Source organism: Homalodisca vitripennis, chromosome 8 (genome assembly GCF_021130785.1).
Source record: "Homalodisca vitripennis isolate AUS2020 chromosome 8, UT_GWSS_2.1, whole genome shotgun sequence".
Classification (NCBI taxonomy): Eukaryota; Metazoa; Arthropoda; class Insecta; order Hemiptera; family Cicadellidae; genus Homalodisca; species Homalodisca vitripennis.
In genome coordinates this window covers 19,228,635-19,241,824 of record NC_060214.1, presented here as the reverse complement: position 1 = coordinate 19,241,824, position 13,190 = coordinate 19,228,635, and the positions used below count along the sequence as shown (strand labels likewise).

Genomic DNA, 13,190 nt, shown 5'->3' with positions numbered 1-13,190 from the left:
CTTTATGAATGAGCTCCTACTCATCTCTGCACTTTATGAATGAGCTCATACTCATCTCTGCACTTTATGAATGAACTCACACTAATCTCTGCACTTTATGAATGAGCTCATACTCGTCTCTGCACTTTATGAATGAACTCACACTAATCTCTGCACTTTATGAATGAGCTCATACTCATCTCTGCACTTTATAAATGAACACACACTAATCTTTGCACTTTATGAATGAGCTCATACTCATCTCTGCACTTTATGAATGAGCTTATACTCATCTCTGCACTTTATGAATGAACTCACACTAATATTTGCACTTTATGAATGAGCTCATACTCATCTCTGCACTTTATGAATGAGCTCATACTCATATCTGCACTTTATGAATGAACTCACACTAAGTTCTGCACTTTATGAATGAACTCACACTAATCACTGCACTTTATGAATGAACTCACACTAATCTCTGCTTGTTATGAGCTGACACTCATCTCTACACTTTATTAATTCTCCCTCAAGAGACACTACCATTACCCCTCTAGAGTGAATAATATGTTAGGCGATCGTAAATCTCACAGGACGTTTACACATTCCTTAAAAATTGCTAAATAATTTTTCGGTGTTAGTTGAATAACACATTTTCTGCGGCTGTGCATTGTACATTATTGGTGATACATCACTTGTATTATTTACATTTTAATAATTTTGTGCTCTGTGATTGCAGGAATTAATAATATCGCAAAACATATCTTTTCTAGATAGAACACAGAACCTAATTTCGTTTCATTTTAAAATTCAGGGTGAAAAACTGTGATAAGTAAATCTTTACATATTATACCATAGCAAATGCCGTTGTGAAGATAAAAAAAATTTTTTATTTTGTGTTATTTTGATATACTATACAATAATTTTAGCAAAAATGTCTCCTTTAAAAAAAAACTCAAAATTATTACAACTGAACTTTTTTTAATGTAGATAATTTTGTTCCAACTTTGCAAAGGAGATTTTGGGAGAGCTGATGCCCGAGCGGTCAAACACATCAGAATTTGGATCAAAGACATCAGAATTTGGATCGTATTTACAGATAGCACAGGTTCAAGTCCTATCCATAATTGTAGCACTTTTTATCAGTACCATCGACCTTGTACTGTATTGTCTCTCTCCCTTATTTACAGATAGCACAGGTTCAAGTCCTATCCATAATTGTAGCACTTTTTATCAGTACCATCGACCTTGTACTGTATTGTCTCTCTCCCTTATTTACAGATAGCACAGGTTCAAGTCCTATCCATAATTGTAGCACTTTTTATCAGTACCATCGACCTTGTACTGTATTGTCTCTCTCCCTTATTTACAGATAGCACAGGTTCAAGTCCTATCCATAATTGTAGCACTTTTTATCAGTACCATCGACCTTGTACTGTATTGTCTCTCTCCCTTATTTACAGATAGCACAGGTTCAAGTCCTATCCATAATTGTAGCACTTTTTATCAGTACCATCGACCTTGTACTGTATTGTCTCTCTCCCTTATTCTGTTTGATAAGATATTCCCACAGGCCAGTGGCCCATAAGGAAGGAAGGCTTAATAAGGTATCGGTTTGTACTTTTTAAAGATAACTTTTGGATTTGAATTTTGTTTTAAACTGCAATAGCAGATACATTCGAATTAAAAATGTTTTTTCAGCATCACTTAACATGTTTTAAATTTTAGAAAATAATAGAATTTAAAAAAATATTAATTTCATAGAAATATTTAATATAAAATAATAGAAAAATAGAATGTTTATAAATAGAACATTTAAATTTCAGCCAAATGGTTCAAAATGAACACAAAGGTTAATCAAAATAAATATACAATATTTGTATACCGTTATCTGTATTATTATAATACATCATTAATTGATTGTATGGCTTTACCACTATGAACAAATAGATAATTATAATAAATCATGCTAATACGAGTACATCTCTTTTATGAATAATAATGATCTGTTTCATTAAAATTAGCTGTTTGTACAGCTACATTAAGAAAGTTTCTTGGTGGTTGTTCGTGAAATATTACTTTAATACTCAACATTCTTTCAAGAAATTACGTAATTAACACAGATGAAATAACAGAATAGTGTAAAGTTCATGAAAATAAAATCATGAAAATTAACATTTTTTGCTTTACAACTACATTTATTGTGGTATAATATGAAAAGTCTTACATTTATAGATTTCGGCTGCTGTTTTTAAAATGAAAAAAAGTTGAAAAAAAAATGTTTCATATTCAAGTTTTTGGTTAAAAAAGACCTTTAATATTATGTACAACATTGTGTACATTGACATATGAAAGAAATCAAGAATAAAACCCCATAACTACATATTTGAGCACACTGTGTACATAAATAGCCATTTAAATATTTTAAAACTGTTTTTAAGGATTATACATTAATCCTTGAAAAGAACTGTTGTAGACATATATGTGTGTGAAACCATTTTGTAATTCAATGTTTCACTGTATTGTTCATGATTTAAAAATGTTTAATTACAATAATTAAGCAATACACAAAATTACTTCTTGGATCAAAGCCAATAGTAAAGTACAACTAATTGAAGAAAGATTTATTGCTTTAAATTTATAAAATAAATTGAATTACTTATGTTACTTTCTTGCTGAATTATTTTTGCTCTGCTCTTTAAATCACTAAAATTTAAAAAAAATTTTAGATGGTCAATTTAGTAAAATGGAAATATTGTAAAGAATCCTACCTCCTGCTTGGCTCTGCTTCACAAACAATGAGTCACAGATTCCACTGACCTGACACAGCCTATCACCTACAGAAATATGTGACGCATCATCAATTCTAGGAGTGTAACCTCTGCAATGCTCGCTTCAATTATTGTATAATTTCGTTATACACAGTCACCAGGTGAATTCAACCCACTCAGTCAGTACACATGATGTTTTTCTCATGGAGTTTTTCTTCATGGAGTCCTTCTTTATGGAGTTCTTCTTCACGGAGTTCTTCTTCACGGAGTTCTTCTTCACGGAGTTCTTCTTCATGGAGTTCTTCTCATGGAGTTTGTGTGGTGGCTAGTAAAATTTAATTATTCCAGCAACAAAAACTTCCTATTCCTTAATTTTTCATAAGTGGTTTATTTTTTATAACTCTAGTAAAATATTTCCTAAATCATACGCATACATTTCCAGACCATTCCTAAAAGTTTTGCAAGCGTCTCAAAAAAAAATATTAAAAATCTCAAAAAATAAACTAATTTCGATAAACTTGTTTAATTTGTTTTTAATGCAATGGGGCTGTGATATATGTAACAGTATTGTTCTATTTTTACCCATGTAAAAAAATTTGTTATAAACAAAAATGAAAAATATTTTTTTAATTTAAAGTTGAAGTAAATTTTGGTATATACATTTTTTCAGTTTCATCATGTGAAAGAGCAAGTAAAACTAAATACAAATCATAAATAATACATTATTGTGTCTTATAATGAAACATAGCATCGTAATACAAAACAAATATGACAAAAAGCCATTTTGTGTAAACCCATCAAAAGTTCAGAAATAACAATACTACTAGGAGACATTGGAAGACATAAATATCGATAGTTTGATTCTTGGGAAACGCCATAAACCTAAATGGTTATTCAAAACAAATGCATAATATATGAAATAATAATAAAATAAGGATCGTCTACTATGTAGATGCCAGCAATTTATGCATACTTCATATCATCTACTTTGTAGATGCTGCGAACCTGAAAGGGCTAAATTAGTGCACCTGTGTTAACAGATTCTGATCTTCTTGGTGAAATTCTTAATAGAATTCTTAAAATCCACCATCAAATTCTTAATGTGAGTTGATGTGAGATACTGACATGAGTATTGTAGTAATTGGGGACACGTCATTACTATTATCAATACTGTTGCAAAATAGTGAATGTTTTGTCAGTTAATAAGTGCTTTCGCTAATTACATGTACAAGCCAATGACGACAATTTTGGTATTTATACGCTAAACTCCACGCATATAATGTAGCAATGTGTACTGTACGTTTTTATAAGTGAATAATTATATGTTATGCTATATTTAAGTGTATAAAGCCCCTCATTTATTAATTTGTGTTAAAATTAATTGATTAATGAAATATTAAAATTTTAAAAACTGTCGACTACATTACATTTTTCTCACAGTATTTTGTGCCTAAAATATATAATTGGTGAAGATTCATACAGAAATAAAAAGGACCTAATTTAAAATGTCGTTAATCCAATTTTTAAAACAATTTCAGCAAAGTTATTTAATATTCAAGCATTAGGATTTTGGCAAACAATTAATTTTAACTAAGAAACGTCTGTATTCCAAGAATGAATTTCACATTAGTGACCTAGTTAATTTTAAGATTGTCAACATAGTTGTCTAACTACATTTTACTGTAAAAAAATAAGATTTACTGTGACAAGACATGGCCCATATTGAGAGCTGCTGTTTATTCAGTGTTTGTATTGTTGGCTAATGTGGGCCATGTCTTGTCACAGTAAATCTGCTTTAAATCAGCTGTTTATTATTCGATTTAAATAAATTTGTTGTTATTAGATTTATGATAAAATCCTTTAAAAACGATCATTCTTGTAATTCTTGAGAAAAATTGCAGGTTCTTAAGATATTTAAAATTTAAAAGCTTTAATGGCTGCCATCTTGAAAATGCTAAAAATAATTTCATGATATATTTTTCAGTAACTGGCCTTGTTATCATAAACATTTGGTATAATTTAATTTATCAGTTTTTAAGATATTAATTTTTTTATAAAAAATAGATACAGACAGACAGATGGAAAAATAAGTTTGTCTTGACCTGAGCAATAACGTGGTATACCTTTGTCCAGAGAGTTAACAAAAAAAAATACCTATGTTCTTTATATAACAAATTTTCAATTATGAAAAAACGATATGAAAACATCAAGACTTTTGAATGCACCATATCTTTACAATGAGACATTTTGTTTGGGCAAAAATAATAGACAAAAATGATGCTACATGGGACAAAATTCAAGGTCATAAGGAGCTCATAAATCAATATTTTAGAAAATTAATAAAGTTCATTAATTCAGTACTCATATATTAATAAATTGTAATTATTTTTAAAACTGGTAATATAAATAACAATAAATATAATAAATTATATGTTATAAAAATATAACATAAACATAACATTTAATGTTCAGTGCAACAATGCAACCAGTACAATGTGTATAGAGACACTCAGTACAGACAGACAGACAGATAAACAAGTTGTGTAGGTCAGTAGGTCCAGCAAGTCAATACAGACCATTGACACAAAAGGTCAATAACTGTAGCTCTGTAACCATCAATCTGTGGCAGATCTATTAGCCTATGACCGACCACTGGCTCTGAATAATAATGGTTCACTCAAAGTCTGAGTAGTAAATAAGTAAATACAGTATAACAAAAAATATCATCCTAAAACCACCAACTTACGTTTATGTTGATGAATGTTACTATGATGTTACTAAATTTGCACTGGAGTATAAGAAAACTGATACAAAAATGTACTTTACACGACTATTGTCAAAAAGTGTCTACTTGTTTATTCCTATGGTTTAGATATTTTCACAAGAATAAAGCTGATACAGTTCTCAAAAAGTTGAGTTTAAGTTCTATATACACAAAAATTTTAATATTTGGAGTTAAAGATACTGTAATGATAATCCTGTCCAAAAACATAGCAGCACTTTTATCAGTACCTTGTTCTGGTATAGACTTTTCCCCTTATTGTATTTACTAAGATACAATAAGGTCTGGTCTTGCACAGACCAGAGAAAGTGGACAGATGAAGGTTTAAAAGGGGTCGGACTCCATTTTTATCTATACAAATCTTGTACTCCTTTTAAAATCATAAGCAAGTAATGAGTTACTAATATACTAGATAGGTCCAGCTCTGGCTACGTCCAGTAGAACAAATTCAGGGACAACAAATATTTTATGTTTATCACGTGGATCCTGGACAACATAATGTATTCGAGGTGCAGCACACTTTTGGCCGATTGTGATGTGGGAAAGTACTTCGTAAACTACAACTTTGTGGAGATAGGCTGAACGTGGTAACTCCTCCCTCAATCACAGAGGCTACAACATCACCCCACACCTAATGTCACCCCTCATGACTACACGAGGTCAGCTCTTGCTTTCATACATGAAACACATGTGTGAGTCCCTTCCGTGCCACCCTGTAACTCCTTTACCTTCCCTTTTGTCCTAAAGGGGTACAAAAAAACTTAGAAACAAAGTTCAACTATCAAAATTCCAAGGTGGAACCCTACCTTAGGTGAATGTGGACTGGAACCCTTGTCGGTCGTGTGCAACAGTTGGCTGCTCTTGTCCGTGTACCTGTCCTCCTCCGCCATTTTCTCCTCCAAGTCCTGTGCACTGTGGTATATCGTGAACCTCGACAAGTTTATGTAGTCGCCCTTACTTCGTATCGAGTGTTCTGATATTGTGTCGCTGAATACATCCTCATCGTGGTCATCCATTCACTTGAACAATAACAACAGTCAGTTAAAAACAATCTTAGAATATTTTAACTTAAAGGTAGTACTACATCCCCAATGCCAATTTTGACATTGGTTCCAGTACAGTATCGGGAAATGGATATAACTTCACACTAAACACAGTAAGTATAGAAACTGGATCCGGGCACATTGACACTAAACCTAAGACAGAAGCTATAGAACTAAATAAAGAAGCTGTGTCTGGTTATATTGACACTGAATTCAGTATAAAAGCTGGTTTAGGTTGAACACTGAATCCAGTAAAATGAGAAAGAACTGGATCTGAGCAGTTCAATGGAGGAGTTTGATATGGAATGTTTAGTAAAGACCCCAGTAGAAAGCAGGGTTCTAGTAAACAATCTGGATCCTGCTCTGCTTTTGAGTAAGCTTTTTATGAAGCAATCTTTATAAATCGGCTACACATTCAGCACAAAATTTAATTTTGCTACTCAACTTTTAAATGTATTAAATATTTACATTCACATATAGGTTTTTAATGTTTTTTATTTATTTTAAGACCTTTATCACAGTTACTTCAACTATGAAGCCAGTAGAAAATCTTAATACTTTGGTGATCCAAAAGGTTACAAAATGAGACTATAAATAATTCTGTATTCAAACATCGATAATTAGCTCATAATTTGAAGGTGATTATGGATGTGATAATCTGACATTTGTTAGATGTCTGTTTGTCTTTCCCGATCAATATATTGACTTTGTGAATTATACTACAGTCAAACCGATACTTAAGTGGTTTGGATCCCACATTAAACTGATTTCTATTCTCTTTGGGTATTAATAAATATTTAGATGAATCAATATTACACAGTATAAAGAGTATATAGATCACACGTGTTCATTCTATCCATAACTTAAGACACAAGCATTTAGTTTCAGAAACTCAAACAAGGACACCTTGGTACTTCCACAGGAATTCTGACTACTCTGATGGATATGTTACCATTAATAGAACATTTATTCAACTCTCCAATTCATAATTTATCTTTGTTTGAAAGAAGTCCAATGTACATGGGCATAAAGTTTTTTATGAAATCCCTAATTCTTTCAAAATTCTCGTAGAAAAAAAGTTATAATGAAGCTATTAAAGAACTGCTTTTAAAAAAGGCCTAGTATAGTGTTACTGGTATGGAAATTGGAAATTTTAATTAAACCCCAATGTATGTATGTCAACTTAAATTATTTTAAACTTTTTATACCATCCTATCATGTTTGTCTGATATAAATATATAATATAAATTTATAAATATAATAAATAAATATATAATATAAAATATATCTGATATAAATTACATATGGACACTTATGTAATATGAATTAGTATTTTAATAATATAATTATGACGATCCACGAATTTGTGATTACTTTGTAACATCTATATACGGATTTTATGTGCAAATAACCATTTGAATTTGAAAAAAATTGGGAGACAAAAAAACTCAGTTAGTTCATATTTTCCCAATGATGAGGAAGTGAAAGATTTTTATAAAAAATTGGGTGCTTGGCCAGCAATGGATAAGGAGAGGCCAGAAATGGAAAATATTTAGTTTCAAAATCATTAATACGCCTGATGTTTATTATTGAAATACTTTTTGTATGTTAAACATTATTTTAATGATGAACTGGAACATACTAATATTTCAATATGTAACAAAACATTTGGGATTGTTAATTGCAGTTTTTTATTTATACCTGAGCTGTTAAACTTCAATTATAAACTCGGAAACTCTATATAATTTGACAAACTCCATAAGTTCAGAATTAAACACTTTTGGGCAGAGTACAATAAGTGGATCCGGTTTATATTGCTTGGTATAATCATTGATACTTCATAGGGTAGGGTCCAATAAGCGGACCCGGTTTTTTATATCGAAGAATATAATCATCGATACCTAATATTCACATATCGAATCATAGACTATCAATCGATATAAAAGTAATAACAATCATATGTTTAAATTAAAATGTGAATTTAATGATAACAAATAATAAATGAACATAACCAAAATCAGGGAAACTCATAACTTTAACTAAATGAAACAGAACGAAAACGTTTTTACTAAAGTTGTGTCCACCATTACCTTCTTTTTTTGCATCTGAAGACGACCATGTTAGCTCCTCTGACAGTTACATTTGTTACCTTTCCACAAATATCACATAATGGATTCTTAGGTACTAACCCAACATCCTGAAGCCATAAAAAACATATTTTATCGTCTTTTAAAGCAATTTCGTGAAGCTTCCTAAGATTGACGGCCATTTTAATACACAGTGTTACGTGAAATTTAAAATATTACCTTGTATTATTTGAAAGTGTTTACAGCTGTTCATATAGATTATTTAAGTTGTTAAAAATAATTCATCAGTATCGATTGATTATATCGATGGTTATGATTAAGTAATATCGTTTGCCAATTTCGATATAAAAAACCGGGTCCGCTTATTGGACCGTACCCACTTCATATATCAAATAACAGAACTATCTAACAATATCAAAGTATCTAATATACTAAATTAAAGTCATATGTTTGAAATAAAAAGAATTAATTTAATATGTACCCCATAAATTATATAGCAACCATTACCATCAAACCATAATCAGGAGACTGTATAACAAAACAAATAATATTTTACATTAAAACCAAGAAGTACACAATTTTATTGTCTTCCAATGCTATTTTGCTTAGTTTTGTGCAGTTAATTATATTAGAAGCATATAATTTTTACATGCTAATGTAACAAATCAGCAATGTTTTTTTTCAGTTTTATTAAAGTGAATTTTTAGGATTTAAAAGCATTTTTAGCAGTTTAGTGCCTGCCAGGTCATGTACTGCTAATAAGTCAATGAAATGATATGGTATTATATCCTATAAGGATTTTTCTAATATAATCTACAGGATTTAATTACTAAATTCCTTTAATTAGACTAATACTTATATTATCAGGTAAATTCAGATGTTAATAACCCCTTCCATTCTAAATTCTGTAGATGTTGAAATCCCAAAAACCAGGACACTACCCTATTAACCTGTAATTTATTAATAATAGCTCTCATAAGGCATGTAAAAAATACCACAAAAGATTGATATTACATATAAAATAATATCAATAGTGTGGTTGTGGTTGATCATGAGATCATATTTTATTTATAGATCATGAATCATAGTGAAGGCAAACCAGTTGTTAGGCTATATGCAGTGTTGAAAGTAAATAGTAGGATTCACACGTCAATTAAGTAATTTATTTAAATATATATTGTGTACTTACATTTCTGTGCTCATAAAAACAAACTTAATATAAAATTGGTTTAAAACAAACTGACCCTAATACAATTATTTAGGTAAACGCGGTTACATTTACCTATATACACGATTAACTTCCCCAACACATGATAGGAATGGTATGAATGGTGAATGAATGAACAGTACAGACGAACAGAGTGAACAACTCTGACAGAAGCAGAACTCTTACTCTGACAGATTATACAATAGTCAGCTGTTAGTTTTTTATGTTTTTTTTAAAACAGCTGATTTACTCGTAATTATTATTGAGTGAATGACCCAATTTGTTTAATAAATGTATCAAATACTTCCATCAGTTTTGTTGGGTGACCGTTTACCTGATAATTCGTAATGAACGAAATCCTATTTTTTATGTTTAGTCTGTGCGCACGACAACTGTCGAAAGAGTTGACCTATAGGGTTAAAAGTTTGTGTTGACACTTTGTCTCTACATCGACATTGAAAATGTTACACATTGAGCCATTGTAAGTGTTAATTTCTTTCTCTCAAAAAGTAACTCTGATTAAATTGGTATTATGGGTAACCAATAACCATGTTGGAAACGAGAAAACACCAGAATAAACAAATTAGTAAAACAGTGAATGGTGAAAATTAATCGTATGACATATTTCAAAAACTTATCAACACATTTTATGAAGTTACATATGTTTTGCTGAATCGGTTGATTTCATAGCTTGGACATTTTAGCTTAACCTATAATGTCATCTTTAAAGCAAGCTAAACAGCAAAGGCCTTTTTAGTATTGCATCTGCTAACTGGGATTACTGATGAAAATGTGTTGGGCAGAGCTGATAATATGGAAATCCAAAAACTTCTATTAACTGACTTCTTGTCTCAGGACGATACAACAGTTTTACAATGTGCAATTTACTATTTTACATAACTATCACTCGTATATACTCATACGAGTATTCATGAGTATATACCCGTTTCTTCTGGCGGGATGGATGTATATTTTGCACGGGGAAAAAACTTTAATTTTGCATCACGGAACGTCACGCATGTTTATGTTTTCCACATGCTTTCAAAATAGAATGACAGCTTTACCGAAATGTAAACAAACCGTTATATAAACTGTATAACTATGGTTGTATGTTATAAACATATCTGATCTGCAGCAACGAGAATGGTGTTTGTAATCAGCTATGACAGCTTATATATTACTATTATTATTATTTGGATTCAAAGGTAGTAAATATTTATTTATTTTCAGCTAATAATTGTAATGAAAAAACGAAAACAGTTATTCCGATTTATCCACAAAACCAAACAAATAAAGTGGTGATGAAACCTGTGAAAACAGCGAAGCAGAATTTGTAATTTACAAACGGCAGAAAACAGAAGTAAGAGTAAATTAAAATATGGCTGTGAAGTGAAGCAAAGCAAGGCAAAAAGAATTGGTTAAACTACGTTCAAAAGAACTTTCAAGATAGAATTCGCAAAGATATACAGACGTAAAAGAGTAGATCGCTTGAGCAATGTTTATATTCTCAAGCAAGGCAAAACGAATTAACTACATTGCGTAAAATGAGATATTTAGAAAGGGTTCTTTTCAGGATATATATTCACAGCCCGTTATGAGAAGTAGCCTTCTGTCGGCAGTCTCGCGAGTGCCTTATTTTTTAAAATTTGTTTCTCTTTTTTTAGAAGAAAGTGAACTCGGTTTTTATCTACTTGTGTACATAATATATACAACGAAACGCTACAATAAATGTATTGATTTTAATATCTAGGTTTGTGGGCATAAACGTACTTATATTACGTTAATGCCGGAAGCGATTTCAATTTCTTTGTGTGTAGGTCTGTATAGTTTTAAATGAGAGGGTTGAATTAGGTGTGAAACTCTGCATCCTACTTCCTCTATATCGACATTGAAAATAGCAAAAGCCAATCCGTTGTAAGTCGGTCTCCTATTCGAGCCAGGGTGTCGTCTGCTGTGGGGTTAACACGGAATGGTCCACATTGACTAGTATTAGTTTAACCTGGTTTATAACACTTTTAGTTTTCTTTATTTTATATTTATTCTCCAAATAGTTATTTAGTACATTTAAGCACATTATAAAGAATTATCAGTACATTTGATAACGTAGTTAATTAATAGACTGATGGTATGGTTTTATGAGTTTTAAAAGGTGAGAAATCGATATTATAATCTCTAGCGAATTTTTTCTGATCATCACACTATAACGATAACAACCATTTTATTGATATTACAACATTAAGTTGTGTTTCCAATGTTAATACTGCATATATAATACAAAAGTGTTGTAATACTATTTGAATGATAATTCTATTTCATTTGAATTATTCATTTAAGACATTACTGTAATTTTACAATCTTTTATTTATCTAAACAATATTTTATTTATAGTCAGATAAAATTAGGGTTGTTTACAGACTAAATTCACGAAATGGAATAATTAAAATCTGTATTGTCTATGAGTTCGTAGATAACAATGATCGAAATGATATTAATAAACTAATCCGGTTTTTAAAAAAATCAACTGTTACCTATGCCAATTTACTAACGTCTAGAAGTTTTAATGTTTTTGGTTCAGGTGGCTCTGCAACGACAGTGATTTTTTACTTGAGCTATATTCGTGCATTTGACGAAGTTAACGCCTTCACTGCGACACTAGTCACGTACCGACTTTAGGACAACCGATGTGTAAGCCATGTATACCGCAGTCAATGTGTCAAACTGCTATACGTCTACAGCTATGTAATTCGTAGTTAACGCCTTCACTGCGCTATTACCGAGAAAACTACATTCTTACTTCAGGATTTCTCCCCACTGTCTCTAAACAATGCAAATGCTACTGAAATCAATGGGACTATCAATCTAATATCATGGAATTCTGCAAAGAAATTAGAATTATTTCATAGATGTCTTTACGAACTAATTTATTACCTCACTCTATATATTTAGAATTTCTACGGTATGTTTAGTACGTGATGTAATACCCTAAGTTAATTTGGCAAATTAATGGTGTGCGGCAAGATCAACTACCGGGAGCTCGTCCTTACGAATAACTATGTACAGTTTCACTCTTTAACTGTAGGGTTCCAAAATGCTGTCATTAAACTTAAAGTCCATTAGTCAAAAATGATCAGACTAATTGGAAATTATTTCCAAAACCCAAGATTTGCCATTCCATTTATCATAGATATTCCTATAATGTCCCTGTTATGTAGCAAGAAGCTGCTGCGAGTAATAGTTGTAAATAAAAGTGTTTTGCTGTGTTAATATTTCGTTACGAGCAAACCTGGTATTTGACTGAATCGAAATAAAGTATGCATAGTA

At 30.9% G+C, this 13,190-nt stretch overlaps 1 protein-coding gene across 1 annotated transcript in view; it reads right to left on the bottom strand.

Annotated features, from left to right (window-relative positions):
• The window catches only part of LOC124367391 (anoctamin-1-like), a 102,821-nt gene extending 92,800 nt beyond the window's left edge, over nucleotides 1-10,021 (bottom strand). The window contains 2 exon segments of the mRNA XM_046824168.1: nucleotides 6,339-6,551; nucleotides 9,852-10,021. Coding sequence (XP_046680124.1) covers nucleotides 6,339-6,548 — 210 coding nt within the window. The 5' untranslated portion in view covers nucleotides 6,549-6,551; nucleotides 9,852-10,021.
• Nucleotides 10,022-13,190: the final 3,169 nt, after the last annotated feature.